This window comes from Anopheles coluzzii, chromosome 2 (assembly GCF_943734685.1).
Source record: "Anopheles coluzzii chromosome 2, AcolN3, whole genome shotgun sequence".
In the NCBI taxonomy this organism is placed as follows: Eukaryota; Metazoa; Arthropoda; class Insecta; order Diptera; family Culicidae; genus Anopheles; species Anopheles coluzzii.
In genome coordinates, this window is record NC_064670.1 from 83523214 (window position 1) to 83537241 (window position 14028).

The following is a 14028-nucleotide window of genomic DNA, read 5'->3' on the forward strand; positions in this document are numbered from 1 at the left end:
CATAATGTATTGAATCCTTTTTCAATTGTAGAAAAATGTATGTTTAAAATAACATTCTGTAACATACGAAAGAATAACGGGTATTGTATCCCTCCGATCTTGTGAGAACTTAAGATCGTTGTTGAAGTAAGAAATTGTTGAATTTATTGAAAATTTCTTAAGAGAGGGTTTATATGACATGGTAAAAAACTCCTTTACATTAAGATTATCGTCGAAAATTCCATATTATCGACAGAAAAACATAACAAACAAATTAAAGCAAATTCCTCGACACCATATGCTTATTACTGAAATGAGGTACAATAAACAAGAGTTCTGATGATCAATCCGCGTACGAAAGCAATCATCAAGCCAAATTAATGTGCGAAACAATCACTAACTTATTGTTTTAATTAGTTTGTTAGTTATGTTACCATCAACAATGAAGCTTTACTAACTAAACCCTTACTGTGATAGATGTTTAAAAGAAAACGCATGTTATTAATTAGGTTCATCTCTTCTTTCGTTCGTCGTTGACCAGAGGTAAACAAGAGAATATTGTATTATGCCCATTAATATTATTTTTCGTACTACGTTAAACAAATCAAAAACAAAACACAATTAGCAATTGATTAAAATATTTGCATACTACACAGGAATGTAACCATTTTCGTCTTGGCCTGCAGCTTTGTCAGTCATTCTTTTGAATATTAATTTAAAAAATTAACTATTTTCCTACGAAGTGACAAGCACTGCTAAGTCATACAAAGTCAAAACAATTAATTATGGCCGCTAACAACGTAGCTCATTGTTGAGCAACTCCTCGATTTCTGATCCTTTTAGTTTAGGATGCGTCGAAATACATTGAAATTTAGACGAGGAGTACTTCAACCAAGGATATTTAACCTTCTTATCCATCATTTTGGGAACAGCCTTGATCACGTTTGCGAGCCGCTGCACAATTGGCGCCAAGTACTTTACATTGTAGTGCGTGTAATGCTCCAGTGTTTTAGTCCAGATTATTGCACTCGTACCGTTTCCGCCGTTGGATGTTAGTGGAAACAGATACAACGATATGTACAACGCAGCTGCCGCTATCTGTAAAGGCACATACGATACACATGTACCTGGTTTTGGTTCGAAAAGCAGATTTCCTGGCAAAATGCTAACTTACCTCCGATGGTTTGTAATGCGCGGTACTGTAATCCACACTGGCAAGCTCAATAAGATACTTTGCCAGCACATGATTTACGTCCGACGCCTTCGCTGCCTTCGAAAACCGACGCAGGAAATGGGTTGGAAGAGGTTTTCCCAGATTGAAGTCCAACGTTCTCACCATTTCCTTTTCCATCTCGAGAATCTGATACTTCTGGTATGTATCGTCGGTTATGTACACAAAATCTTGTATCTCTGGTGGAAACAGTTCCTCGTATTTGGATGCAATGAACATCGCCGTCACGCCTACCAGCTGTAGCTTCTTCTTCGGAACAGTTTTCATCGTCTGCAAAGCGCAAAACAAAGCCAACGGGTGTTTTAATTTCACGTCATTAGACTGGAGACAAGTTTGCACCTACCTGCAGATAACGGTCGATGAGCGACACTGTCATGTGGTAAGTGTCGATGTCCAGTTTGAACTGATAATGCACTTCATTGATCCAATCGATCAGAATCGTTCGCATCTTATGTGTAATCTGCGTATGAATAATGCGTTAAATATACCCACACCTCTTGTCATAACATCTCTCATTTACACACGACTTACCTCTTTATGACCATCCAAGAAGTTCTCGCACAGCGCATATCCTGGCCTGCTCTCTAGCTCGTTCAAATAGTTGTAAATGTCGTTCACGTACTCCGCCACCAACATCGGATTCCAGCCATCATTCGCATCGATGTTTTCGATGTTTTCCAACAGCTTTTGCGAATGGGCCTCCACTCTTTCGGGTTTCTGCACAGACACATATGAATTTATATCTCATTGACCTTCGACTTCCCATACATTCGAATACGTACCTTAGAGATTGATACTATTTCATGTTCGTCCGATGATGAGGTGCCGCTGCTAGGAGCGCTTTTCGGTTGAGCCTTACGATTTTGCTTCGCCAATGTCCGCAGCGACAGCTGACTGTCTTCACGCTTTAACGCTACATGTTTTACCTCGTTTCCTTTGTTCAGCTGGACGTGCACCTTTACAGCATCCGCATTGGCAGACGGTTTAGGCTCTACCGCAACCTTTTGCGAATCGGATCGGGTGACTACTTTTTTGGGAACAACAACTGCCGCCGCAGCAGTATCCGCCTTTCGCCATCGAGTGTCCACGCGTGGCTTAATATTCTTCAGCGTCGGGTTGGCATTCTTCAGCGCAGCTCCCTTCTCCACACCTTTGCCGAGCAGGTCCTGGGAAGCATTGCGCAGCACCTTGTTGCCAAGCTCTCCCAACACAGGGCGTCTGGCAGCAACCACTTTCTTCATCCCACCTTCATGCAGGTTTCCAGCTACCTGGTTCTGAACGACAAAAGGGAACAATCAACAACAGATATACTCATCGATCTCTTTGCAAATACATTCTTCTACAAGGACTGTGTGGCAAGCTGTGCAAAATGGTTCCGGCGGCCATCGATCTTTGTATCTTGACGCGGCTTTGCTTTACCATGCCGAATCAAAGCCAGCCCGTTTGATCCAAAGTCAATGGCGTCATCAACCGTGCGTCTACAATACAAATCCATCTTACCTCATCAATTCTCATAATGCGGGACATTTTCAGTAGGTTTAGAGAAGTTTCTTCGACTATGAGAGAAGTAAAGGTAGCACAAACAACACGGCACAAAAAGGCGCTACAAAAATATACACAGCTGTTTCACACGCCAACGGCTTGCCGTACTTCACGATCGGCCGGACACAGCAAAACCGTTTGAATTCGTACGAACTCTTGGAGGCGTTGAGCGCTAATGAAACAAAAGGCCTCTTCGCATCATCCAACACACACACATACGAACTGTCTACAGGAGAGTGCGTTTTCAATGCGTTCTGCGATGACAGCGCCGAGGGGTACATGGATGGCAAAACCGTCACAGCCACGTAGCGCTAAATAAACAGCAAAACGAAATCGTTAACTGAAAAATTATAAAAGCATATTCTCCCAACCAGTATTCCCATACTTAAATTTAGAATTCTAAATATATGCCAAATTGAGGCAATTTCCAAAATATTAACCGTGTTTGCCCCGTACATGAGCTAATTCGAGCAGCTTGTGATCGGTGGAGCATTCTAAATGTGTGGGTTTTTCATGAAGGATACAGTCATAGGCTTATTAGACGATGGAAAAAACTGTCATCCTCGTTTGGAATTTTTCTGTCAAACTCATGCTTACTTGACTTGAATACTTGACGTACATTTAATCTCTTCTCTATACAGGTGACCCCTACAGGTGGGATTTTGAGGGAAGTGATTGTGATTGTACAGTAAATTGTGATACATTTCGTGTAATTTATGAATATTAAGGATTTAAAAATATACACATATACACAAACAAAACAAATCCTGTTGTTTATTTCATCGATGACGCTTGCTTGAAAATAAAAGACCAAGAAAAATAATCCCCGGTACCGTAGCATATGTAAGCTGCTTTAGGCGCTATTTAGAAGGACCACGTAGAACTTTGGTGCTGTTTATCTACTGCAAAAGGCGAATTCAAGCAGCGTTCTTTAGCATGCCAAAATTAGCTGCTTAAGCAATTTTGGCTATTTGGCAGGCTGTTCCCAAGTTACGCGGTTTCTGCGTTCCCGACGAATCTGCGTAACTCGAATATCCGCGTAAGTAGAATTTCAAGTTTTTGACTAAAATACTATTGATTACTCGGAGTTTTTACTTTAAGTATTCTATACACTTTATCATTTATTTGATATGATTCGTGCAGAAAATTCTAATATTCCTGGCTTTTAAGCGATTTCAATTTGTTAGCAATCCAAGTGCCACAAATCCACTAAACGACCACTAAACGGCTTCTAAACGACTCAAGTTCTCTACCTAAACGGAATATAGAAAGACTTCGTTTAGCAGACGGCAAACGCCTCATGCATTCTAAAAATAGCAAAAAAGCTGGTGGCGCTCTCTGTTGGTGGGATACCCCAACTAGTTGAGCTTCATCGCTTGGAGGAGAGCTTTCTCATTTCCTCTGTACTGTTGTATAGTTTCGCATTGAAGTTATGCATCGCTAGAACTAGAACGGCGATACGATTGTTTAAATACTAAACTCCAACGGAAACCACCAACACTGAAGCAAGTGAGATTTGAGTAATGGTCGTTGGTGTCGGTACCCACGTATCTGACCAAACGACCATTCATATAGATTTTTGCTCGGAAAGTTAGAAGGCTATATAGGTCATGATAATATGAAACTTGTCGAAACACATTGCAAGAAAAGGATAGCAATATAATAATCAGTTTTAATACGCCATCTATTGATCAAACCAATGAAGCTGTGGAGCTTTCATTTTTTTTTCTATGGATATTCAATTTTCCAGTCGTTTAAGCTTAATCTGTGACGCTTGGGCAATTTATACCGAACTTGAATCAAATTGTAGTGATTTGACATTTAATCTGTCAAATATAGAAAACCGCGTACAGGCGGTCCCCGAGATACACGGTACCTCTTATACGCGGATTCGGAGATACGCGGTTTTCTAAATTTGACAATTCTTTGAGCAAATTGTACTGATTTGACACATCAATTGCAAATTGCCAAATAATTTCCGTTTTGATCGAATGTTAAAAACTATTTCAAAAGGTTTAAAACAGTTATATTCAGTCAGAATCATATCTAATAGTTCATAAAGTGACTAAAACCGCTCCCTACTTGCAAAATTACACGAAAATTTCTGATATTTTAGCTGGAAATCACGAGATTCGACTTACGCGGAAATTCGAGATACGCGGTATTTTGCGGCCGTTTTCGGTCCCCATTAACCGCGTATCTCGGGGACCGCCTGTATCTCCAAATCAGCGTAAGTCGAGAACCGTGTAACTCGGGAACAGACTGTTTTTTCGACTTACGCCTTGCTTTGGGAAATTTTTTCGGTCCCAAATACAGTCGTATCTCAGGGGTCACCTGTATAAAGAAGAGATTAAATGTACGTCAAGTATTCAAGTCAAGTAAGCATGAGTTTGACAGAAAAATTCCAAACGAGGATGACAGTTTTTTCCATCGTCTAATAAGCCTATGACTGTATCCTTCATGAAAAACCCACACATTTAGAATGCTCCACCGATCACAAGCTGCTCGAATTAGCTCATGTACGGGGCAAACACGGTTAATATTTTGGAAATTGCCTCAATTTGGCATATATTTAGAATTCTAAATTTAAGTATGGGAATACTGGTTGGGAGAATATGCTTTTATAATTTTTCAGTCAACGATTTCGTTTTGCTGTTTATTTAGCGCTACGTGGCTGTGACGGTTTTGCCATCCATGTACCCCTCGGCGCTGTCATCGCAGAACGCATTGAAAACGCACTCTCCTGTAGACAGTTCGTATGTGTGTGTGTTGGATGATGCGAAGAGGCCTTTTGTTTCATTAGCGCTCAACGCCTCCAAGAGTTCGTACGAATTCAAACGGTTTTGCTGTGTCCGGCCGATCGTGAAGTACGGCAAGCCGTTGGCGTGTGAAACAGCTGTGTATATTTTTGTAGCGCCTTTTTGTGCCGTGTTGTTTGTGCTACCTTTACTTCTCTCATAGTCGAAGAAACTTCTCTAAACCTACTGAAAATGTCCCGCATTATGAGAATTGATGAGGTAAGATGGATTTGTATTGTAGACGCACGGTTGATGACGCCATTGACTTTGGATCAAACGGGCTGGCTTTGATTCGGCATGGTAAAGCAAAGCCGCGTCAAGATACAAAGATCGATGGCCGCCGGAACCATTTTGCACAGCTTGCCACACAGTCCTTGTAGAAGAATGTATTTGCAAAGAGATCGATGAGTATATCTGTTGTTGATTGTTCCCTTTTGTCGTTCAGAACCAGGTAGCTGGAAACCTGCATGAAGGTGGGATGAAGAAAGTGGTTGCTGCCAGACGCCCTGTGTTGGGAGAGCTTGGCAACAAGGTGCTGCGCAATGCTTCCCAGGACCTGCTCGGCAAAGGTGTGGAGAAGGGAGCTGCGCTGAAGAATGCCAACCCGACGCTGAAGAATATTAAGCCACGCGTGGACACTCGATGGCGAAAGGCGGATACTGCTGCGGCGGCAGTTGTTGTTCCCAAAAAAGTAGTCACCCGATCCGATTCGCAAAAGGTTGCGGTAGAGCCTAAACCGTCTGCCAATGCGGATGCTGTAAAGGTGCACGTCCAGCTGAACAAAGGAAACGAGGTAAAACATGTAGCGTTAAAGCGTGAAGACAGTCAGCTGTCGCTGCGGACATTGGCGAAGCAAAATCGTAAGGCTCAACCGAAAAGCGCTCCTAGCAGCGGCACCTCATCATCGGACGAACATGAAATAGTATCAATCTCTAAGGTACGTATTCGAATGTATGGGAAGTCGAAGGTCAATGAGATATAAATTCATATGTGTCTGTGCAGAAACCCGAAAGAGTGGAGGCCCATTCGCAAAAGCTGTTGGAAAACATCGAAAACATCGATGCGAATGATGGCTGGAATCCGATGTTGGTGGCGGAGTACGTGAACGACATTTACAACTATTTGAACGAGCTAGAGAGCAGGCCAGGATATGCGCTGTGCGAGAACTTCTTGGATGGTCATAAAGAGGTAAGTCGTGTGTAAATAAGAGGTGTTATGACAAGAGGTGTGGGTATATTTAACGCATTATTCATACGCAGATTACACATAAGATGCGAACGATTCTGATCGATTGGATCAATGAAGTGCATTATCAGTTCAAACTGGACATCGACACTTACCACATGACAGTGTCGCTCATCGACCGTTATCTGCAGGTAGGTGCAAACTTGTCTCCAGTCTAATGACGTGAAATTAAAACACCCGTTGGCTTTGTTTTGCGCTTTGCAGACGATGAAAACTGTTCCGAAGAAGAAGCTACAGCTGGTAGGCGTGACGGCGATGTTCATTGCATCCAAATACGAGGAACTGTTTCCACCAGAGATACAAGATTTTGTGTACATAACCGACGATACATACCAGAAGTATCAGATTCTCGAGATGGAAAAGGAAATGGTGAGAACGTTGGACTTCAATCTGGGAAAACCTCTTCCAACCCATTTCCTGCGTCGGTTTTCGAAGGCAGCGAAGGCGTCGGACGTAAATCATGTGCTGGCAAAGTATCTTATTGAGCTTGCCAGTGTGGATTACAGTACCGCGCATTACAAACCATCGGAGGTAAGTTAGCATTTTGCCATGAAATTTGCTTTTCGAATCAAAACCAGGTACATGTGGTATCGTATGTGCCTTTACAGATTGCAGCAGCTGCGTTGTACATATCGTTGTATCTGTTTCCACTAACATCCAACGGCGGGAACGGTACGAGTGCAATAATCTGGACTAAAACACTGGAGCATTACACGCACTACAATGTAAAGTACTTGGCACCAATTGTGCAGCGGCTCGCAAACGTGATCAAGGCTGTTCCCAAAATGATGGAAAAGAAGCAAAAATCTTGTTGGCTGAAGTATTCTTCTTCTAAATTCTTAAAAATTTCAACTCATTCAAAGCTCAAAGGAACAGAAATGGACACGCTAGCCGAGGGCAAACTAATTTTCTAAGATTTTTTTTCGTGCTATTTTGTGTAATTTTTATAAGGTGGTTTATGTTTCTTAATTGTGACTTTTTAATTCTGCGTGTGTATCTAATGTATTAAACAAGTTCCATTGATTGAGTCATCATGTTTTGATAATGATACAATTGTTTTAATGATAATGATAAGAAATTGAACAGCAGATATATGTTAATTATATCGGTCTGTCGACGGGGAATCAATTTTAACAATAGCCCCAAGAATGAAATTGACTGAATAGAGTAGGTTTAAGCAATCATTTTGTGTGTAATAGCCAGCTAAACATGTATTGTTGGGTGCCTTTACCTTCCTGTTACTTCAATGGATAATGTAATCTACCGGTTACTTAAATAAAATAAATGTCTGCACCAACAAAGCTACGACTGCAAGAATGTGTACTTTTGAGTAGCAAGTTTGTCCTATTGTCTATTGCAACTAATAACCGCAATATGTTAATTTATAATCAATTCCTGCATGCATTCACTAAAAAAACATGATAATTAATTACTAACCAAAAACGATGGGAACATGAGCTGTTAGATATGCAAGGCTTAATACTATGGGTTTGTGCAAATCTGCTTATGTCAGAGACGTTGGCCTGCCGTTGGGGCCGGTCTCGTGGTACGGTCGTCAACTCGTATGACTGAACAACATGCCCGTCATAGGTTCAAGCCCCGAATGGACCGTGCCCCCCCATACGTAGGACGAAGATAGTCATCTTGCTATGGTAATTAATAAGTCATTGAAAGCCAAAGCCCATTAGTGGTACAGTGGACCGACAACGGCTGTTATGCCAAAGAAAAAAAAGAAGTTGGTCTTGATTCCTGCAGGAAGGAAGGAATAAACTAACAATTATATATCTACAATATGATTTTTAAAGAGGCTAGGGTCCTAGGTAATGATGAGCAAACGGCTATAATGGCGGAGCCGGCTCCGACCGGCTCCAGATCGGCCGGAACCAACGGATCGGAGTCAGTTTCGAACCAACGGCTTCGGAGCCGGGTGGTTTTACAGATATCTTCCACTAGAATATGCCGCCTTAAAAAGCGGCTATTCTATTTCACATAACATCTGGCTTAGTATTTAATGCATGTTTTACAAGTTATGAACTAAATTGGAACTATTTGCAGGAGTTTCGGCTGTCTGTACCCACGGCTCCGAAGCCGGTTTTAACAAAGCAGACCAAAAAAACCTTTTAATGAGGTTTCAATCGTGAAAATCCGTAAATAGCCGTGTAAGTCATGTTTAAAGGAATTAAAAAAATGAATTGATAAGTTTTGAAGATTGTTAACAAATACGGGTCAAACGTCATGCATGTCAATACTGCAATCACATCGGGTTTTAGCTTCCATACTTGCGAGAAGATATATTCGTTTTTTTTATGCTATCATACAATGCCGTCTCTATTAAACCATTAGTCCGAAAGCGTTGGTCCGATGCCGTTAATTCGCCGCCGACTCCGGAGCCATTGAAGCAGAGCCGTAGGTGCGGAAATGGCTCCGGGTAAAAGTTGAAACTGGCTCCGGAGCAGTAGCCCCGAAGCCGTTGGTGCGCTCCGAAGCGAGCATCACTAGTCCAAGGTATGGGAGGATTTTTGTTTGTTTGTGTTGTCACAAACTCCACACAAATTGCTAGAATCCAGATCCGGTCTCGTTTGCCCGGATTGGCCCGGAGTCGTTCGGAGTCGTCGCGAGTCATTTGGAATCGACCCAATTGGTCTTGACCGAACCTGAATAGACTCTTTTGAACCCGATCGGACTCATCCTGACTCGACCGGACTCATCTGGTTTCGACCGGACTCATTCGGACTCGTCCTGGTTTGACCGGACTCATACGGACTAGTCCGGGCTCTAACGGAACTAGAGCTTTTAGTATAGAGCTTTGGAAAAGAATGTCCAATGATCTTGGGATGAAGTTTTTGATTAAGATGAATTTAAAAATCATACACAATGCACAACTTTTTATATTATACATGAGCAGTCTCAAGTCTACGGTTTCCATGTTCCTGGAATTACACATCTAAAATTAACGTACTATCTATAGTTAATGGACAAAAAGATCAATAATACTTTTCAATGTGATTGTCTATATACAGTGGCTCACTAAAATGATGGTGATACCGTCACCTTTTTGATACCACTCAACAATACACCATTACTGATCATCTATTTTGTCTAAAAAAATTAAAGTTACTATTATTTGATTGCTATGTTTGCTATTGCTATATATGCGTGCCACAATTCAGTCTGAGGTGCATGTGAATGTGGCATATCACCGGTCGTGTTACGCCAAAGAAGAAAACAATGCAGTGGTAATAAATGTTTTCATTCATCCTTCTATCATCATCATCGTCATCAACAACATTTTTACCTTGTTATGGGAGATTCGCTCTATACGAGATTTGAATCCATGATGGGCATGTCGTTTGGCCGTACGACTAGTGATGTGAAGTTTTTGTCGGATCGATTCCAGCTAGCTCCAAAGTTTTCTGGGATCGAATCCGGATAATAGGTCCGGAATTAGTTTCCGGAATCGATCCGGATAAACGACTCCGGAATCGAAATCAGTTCCGGCATCGGAATTGGCACCAAAATAAGAATCGGCTTCCAAACGGAGTCGGTTTCGGAATCTCCATAAGAATTGATCGTTTACAAGTAAATTTTGATTCTTTGCGGCTATCAATACGTAGCATCATTGGACCCAAACGCCTATGCTACGATTTCGATTCTGAAATTTCTTATTTCAATTGAAAAACTAATTCTCTGATTCTCTCATACTGGTTCCGTTACCAGAGCAAATTCCAATTCTGGAGCCGATTCTGAACGCGGAATCGATTCCGGAGCCGACTCCGGAATCGGCTTCGGAGTCGAGTCCGGAATCGGCTCCGGAGTCGAGTCCGGAATCGGCTCCGGAGTCGAGTCCGGAATCGGCTCCGGAGTCGAGTCCGGAATCGAAATCGATTCCAGCATCGGAATCGGCTTCGGAATTGATTCCGGACACGGAATCGGAATCGGGTAGGTCTGATTCCGACATCCCACCACTACGTACGGCTCAACGACTTTAATTGACTACTAAAAACTAGGAACTAAAAACTTTTTAAAAACGAGTTTGAAACAATCCTGTGTAATTTGTGTTTAATAATGTGAATTTAGAATTATAAATTGTTCTATATGTATTATATCTATTTATTAATCTGTCCTTTAGTTCACTCGTTAGAGCGATATAAAAGGTGTTTTATCGCATTTTAAACAAATTTAAATTTGAATTGTTGCGCACAAACCGTATACATCAACCAAGTGCACGAATTGCTGTTAAGTATCCGAGCGATGTGGTTCATTATTAGTCATAGTCATTTGAGTCTCCTACTTTTTTTCTAATGGTCTACACTCCGCACCCTATGCGCAGAAGTTTAATTCGTTCAATGATGCATCCATCCGGACGCAGTTGATGCTTCAGTTCCCCTATTACTACCGGTAAGGCGACAGTGATCCGTGCGGCGTAATGACCGGAAGTATTGAATTAATTTCTAATTCTTTTGAACGATGCTTGAAAGCGCGTGGTAATAAGCGTAAAAGATACATTCGTCGGGAAACATCCAGTAGTGTGCTTTAGCTGAAATCAACGCACAACAAATCAAGCCAACGCAATGAATGCGCGTCGCATCGACAATCGGAGACAACGGGAGCGAACTGGATGACGGTCGCGCACCATACACCTAATGGACAGAGATTTATTTACTTATCAAAGACGTCATTTTATTATGGCTTAATTCACACTCATCACACCATTGGCTTATCCTTCGCGCGGACCAAGGCGCACCCCTCGTGCCCATTTCGATTTCAATGGTAAGAACGATCAACTGGCGGCAGCCGAAGCTCCCGGACTGCGTTCTGCGTTGTGCGGATGCTGGTAACGGTTTCGAGACGGTAGTGTCGTCTTCCCTGTATCTGCTGGTAGACTCAAATGCCCCCAGCAGCGCAGGGTCTACACTCGCTTCTAAGTGAACCGAGCCGCTCCCATACACACCAGTAACCACAGCCGCACCTAATTAGATCTACATTTTTAAATGAAATAATGACGATAATGGGTGACAGTTTTCATATATATTAACAGTAACAACCATCGAGTGGTGCGCCGCGTCCCCGCTGGAACGGTTGTAGAAAAGAGGGTCAGAGGCGCGTGCACGGGGCAGTCCACCGATAGCTGATGGGATCCGCCGGGTCAGTCGAATGAGCAGGATTTTGTGGTGGATGGAGTGCTTACTTACACCGCCGTTGGTTGGTTTGATTTCATTGTCACTGATGCTGAAATGAATAATGCTACACCCAACGGGAGCACTTTTCGGTGATAGTGAGCTTTGAGAGGGGATGGCCGCTGGTGATGACGGTCGTTCCATGGGTGATCGGTTTGCGGATGTGTGTACGCGGACGCCCGTGTGAGTCCGTCGAAAGATAAAAGTAAATCTCGTCCAATGTGATTATCCGATGAGAACAGCTGCTGGCGAGGAAGGACAATGGCTGGCGGGGTGGTCCGCGCGCTTGCTTTACGGGATGTTATTCATTGAAAATGAACGATTTCAACATGCTGTAGAGCGGCGGACTGCGGCCGTTAATTTCAGTTGATTGCGTTGATGAAAGTGTCTGCTCGTTGCTCGGCGGCGAACGATAATGATACCAATGGATTCGGATTCGTTGAACGGATTCGTATGTTCAGTATATAATGCAGATCGATCGTTTGAAATGAGTGCGAGAACTTGTTTAGAACTTTCTGAATCATACGCAGCAATTTTGACCGTTGAGGAGACTTTGAATGGGATAAGTGACGAAGTTCATAATATTACTCTCAAAGTATTTTAAAAACAAATAAAAAAACATTATGGGAGTTCATCATGATCATCTTAAGAACCATGGCTATCATATATGATAGCTAGTTATGTTATGTGGAGGGCCATTGCTACCATAGTTAATAGCCAGGGATTACTGATTTTAAATCTTAATTATTTCTGTAAGATTAGAAGCATTTTATCATTAAATTTTGCTACAAGATGAAATGCTTAGTAAACTATTTATGTATATGGTTTTTGCAAGTAATCATTATGTTCTATTTTTGTTTAATAATTCATTTAAAAAAATCAAGAATATAAATGCAAAATAACAATTCCTTTTATAAATATAGGGTAGCCCCATTAATTCTAGTTTCATTTATTGTGAATTACCAAACCATCTGAGATATAGCAAATTTTATTTAAAATATTCACTTAATATCAACCTACGTTGTTTGCATGATCGGTATTTCCATTTCATCAAACAAACATTTTGTTTTCTTACAATCAATTTCAATTTAAAACTGATGCTGATTTAATGATTAGAACCGAAACATAAAACGAGGATTGTTTCCAAGACAACAAGCCAAAAAGGTATTTTAATTCATAAAATTTCATGACTTGTCAGTTTGTTTATATTCAATTATACTTCTCTAGGGGCTATGGTTATCATATATGATAGCCATAAAAAAATGTAAACAAAAAGTGCTTGGTCCCCAGGAAAATATACACAAAAAATAACACTCAAATTAGTATCACCTGAACAGTTTCGCTTTCGCATCACAACCGTTGTATTGCAATATCCTACAATAAGGTAGATTCTCTAAAGAGAGGTTTTCACGGAATGGTTTTTTAGAGAAAGTCTTTTGATATTATTATACTGTATTTTCTTATTTTTGTATTTATTATATTTTCACTTATTACATTACTAATCTATGTTTTGTATTGCATGTGGTTGCGATGCAGAGTGATTAACTAGCACAACTTGAAAACTTGTCCATGCAAGCCCGGGTTCAATCCTAGAATGGACCGCATATAAGGCTGCGTGGCGCTGAATAAATCTCAAAAGCCTCTATATGCCAGTATGACCGCGTAGAACGTCACGCAAAGTAAATAGAAGGAGAAGATGCTATTGCAACAATGATAAATTTTTAATTTGAACTTTAGGAACTGGAAAACTGGTTAGAATATTTAAAACGTTAGTGCTCTACGGAATTAGGTCGAGTTTTGAAAATAACAGAGATTCAGTTCTTGAAACGGAGGAAAGTGTCTCTAATGGGAATCGAACTACGACCGATTTTTACAAGAACCGACGCATCAACCATTAAAGTATCCAGTCGATTCTTAGTATATCTGCTTGGTGCTTAATGCGTTAAGATATAAAACCTGATCGATCAATACGATCTGAGATTTCAGATAGCGATTAGCGATGGTCAAATGTTAATCGGAGCGAAACTGAACCTGTTAATTTCTGGAAAAGGATGGA

General features: G+C 41.3%; 2 protein-coding genes across 2 annotated transcripts; one reads left to right on the forward strand and one right to left on the reverse strand.

The window, feature by feature from the left end:
• Positions 1–477: 477 nt before the first annotated feature.
• Positions 478–2954, reverse strand: LOC120951237 (G2/mitotic-specific cyclin-B-like). Its single transcript, XM_040369829.2, has 6 exons — positions 2711–2954; positions 1993–2484; positions 1742–1927; positions 1554–1670; positions 1154–1480; positions 478–1077 (listed from the first exon to the last, which is right to left on the reverse strand). The coding sequence occupies exons 1-6, from the start codon at positions 2735–2737 to the stop codon at positions 772–774; spliced, it is 1455 nt and encodes a 484-aa protein (XP_040225763.2). The 5' UTR covers positions 2738–2954; the 3' UTR covers positions 478–771.
• A 2570-nt stretch (positions 2955–5524) lies between these two features.
• LOC120951989 (G2/mitotic-specific cyclin-B-like) lies at positions 5525–8096 on the forward strand. Its single transcript, XM_040371030.2, has 6 exons — positions 5525–5769; positions 5996–6487; positions 6553–6738; positions 6810–6926; positions 7000–7326; positions 7404–8096. Exons 1-6 carry the CDS (start codon positions 5743–5745, stop codon positions 7707–7709), a joined length of 1455 nt encoding a protein of 484 aa, XP_040226964.1. The 5' UTR covers positions 5525–5742; the 3' UTR covers positions 7710–8096.
• The last annotated feature ends 5932 nt before the right edge of the window (positions 8097–14028 follow it).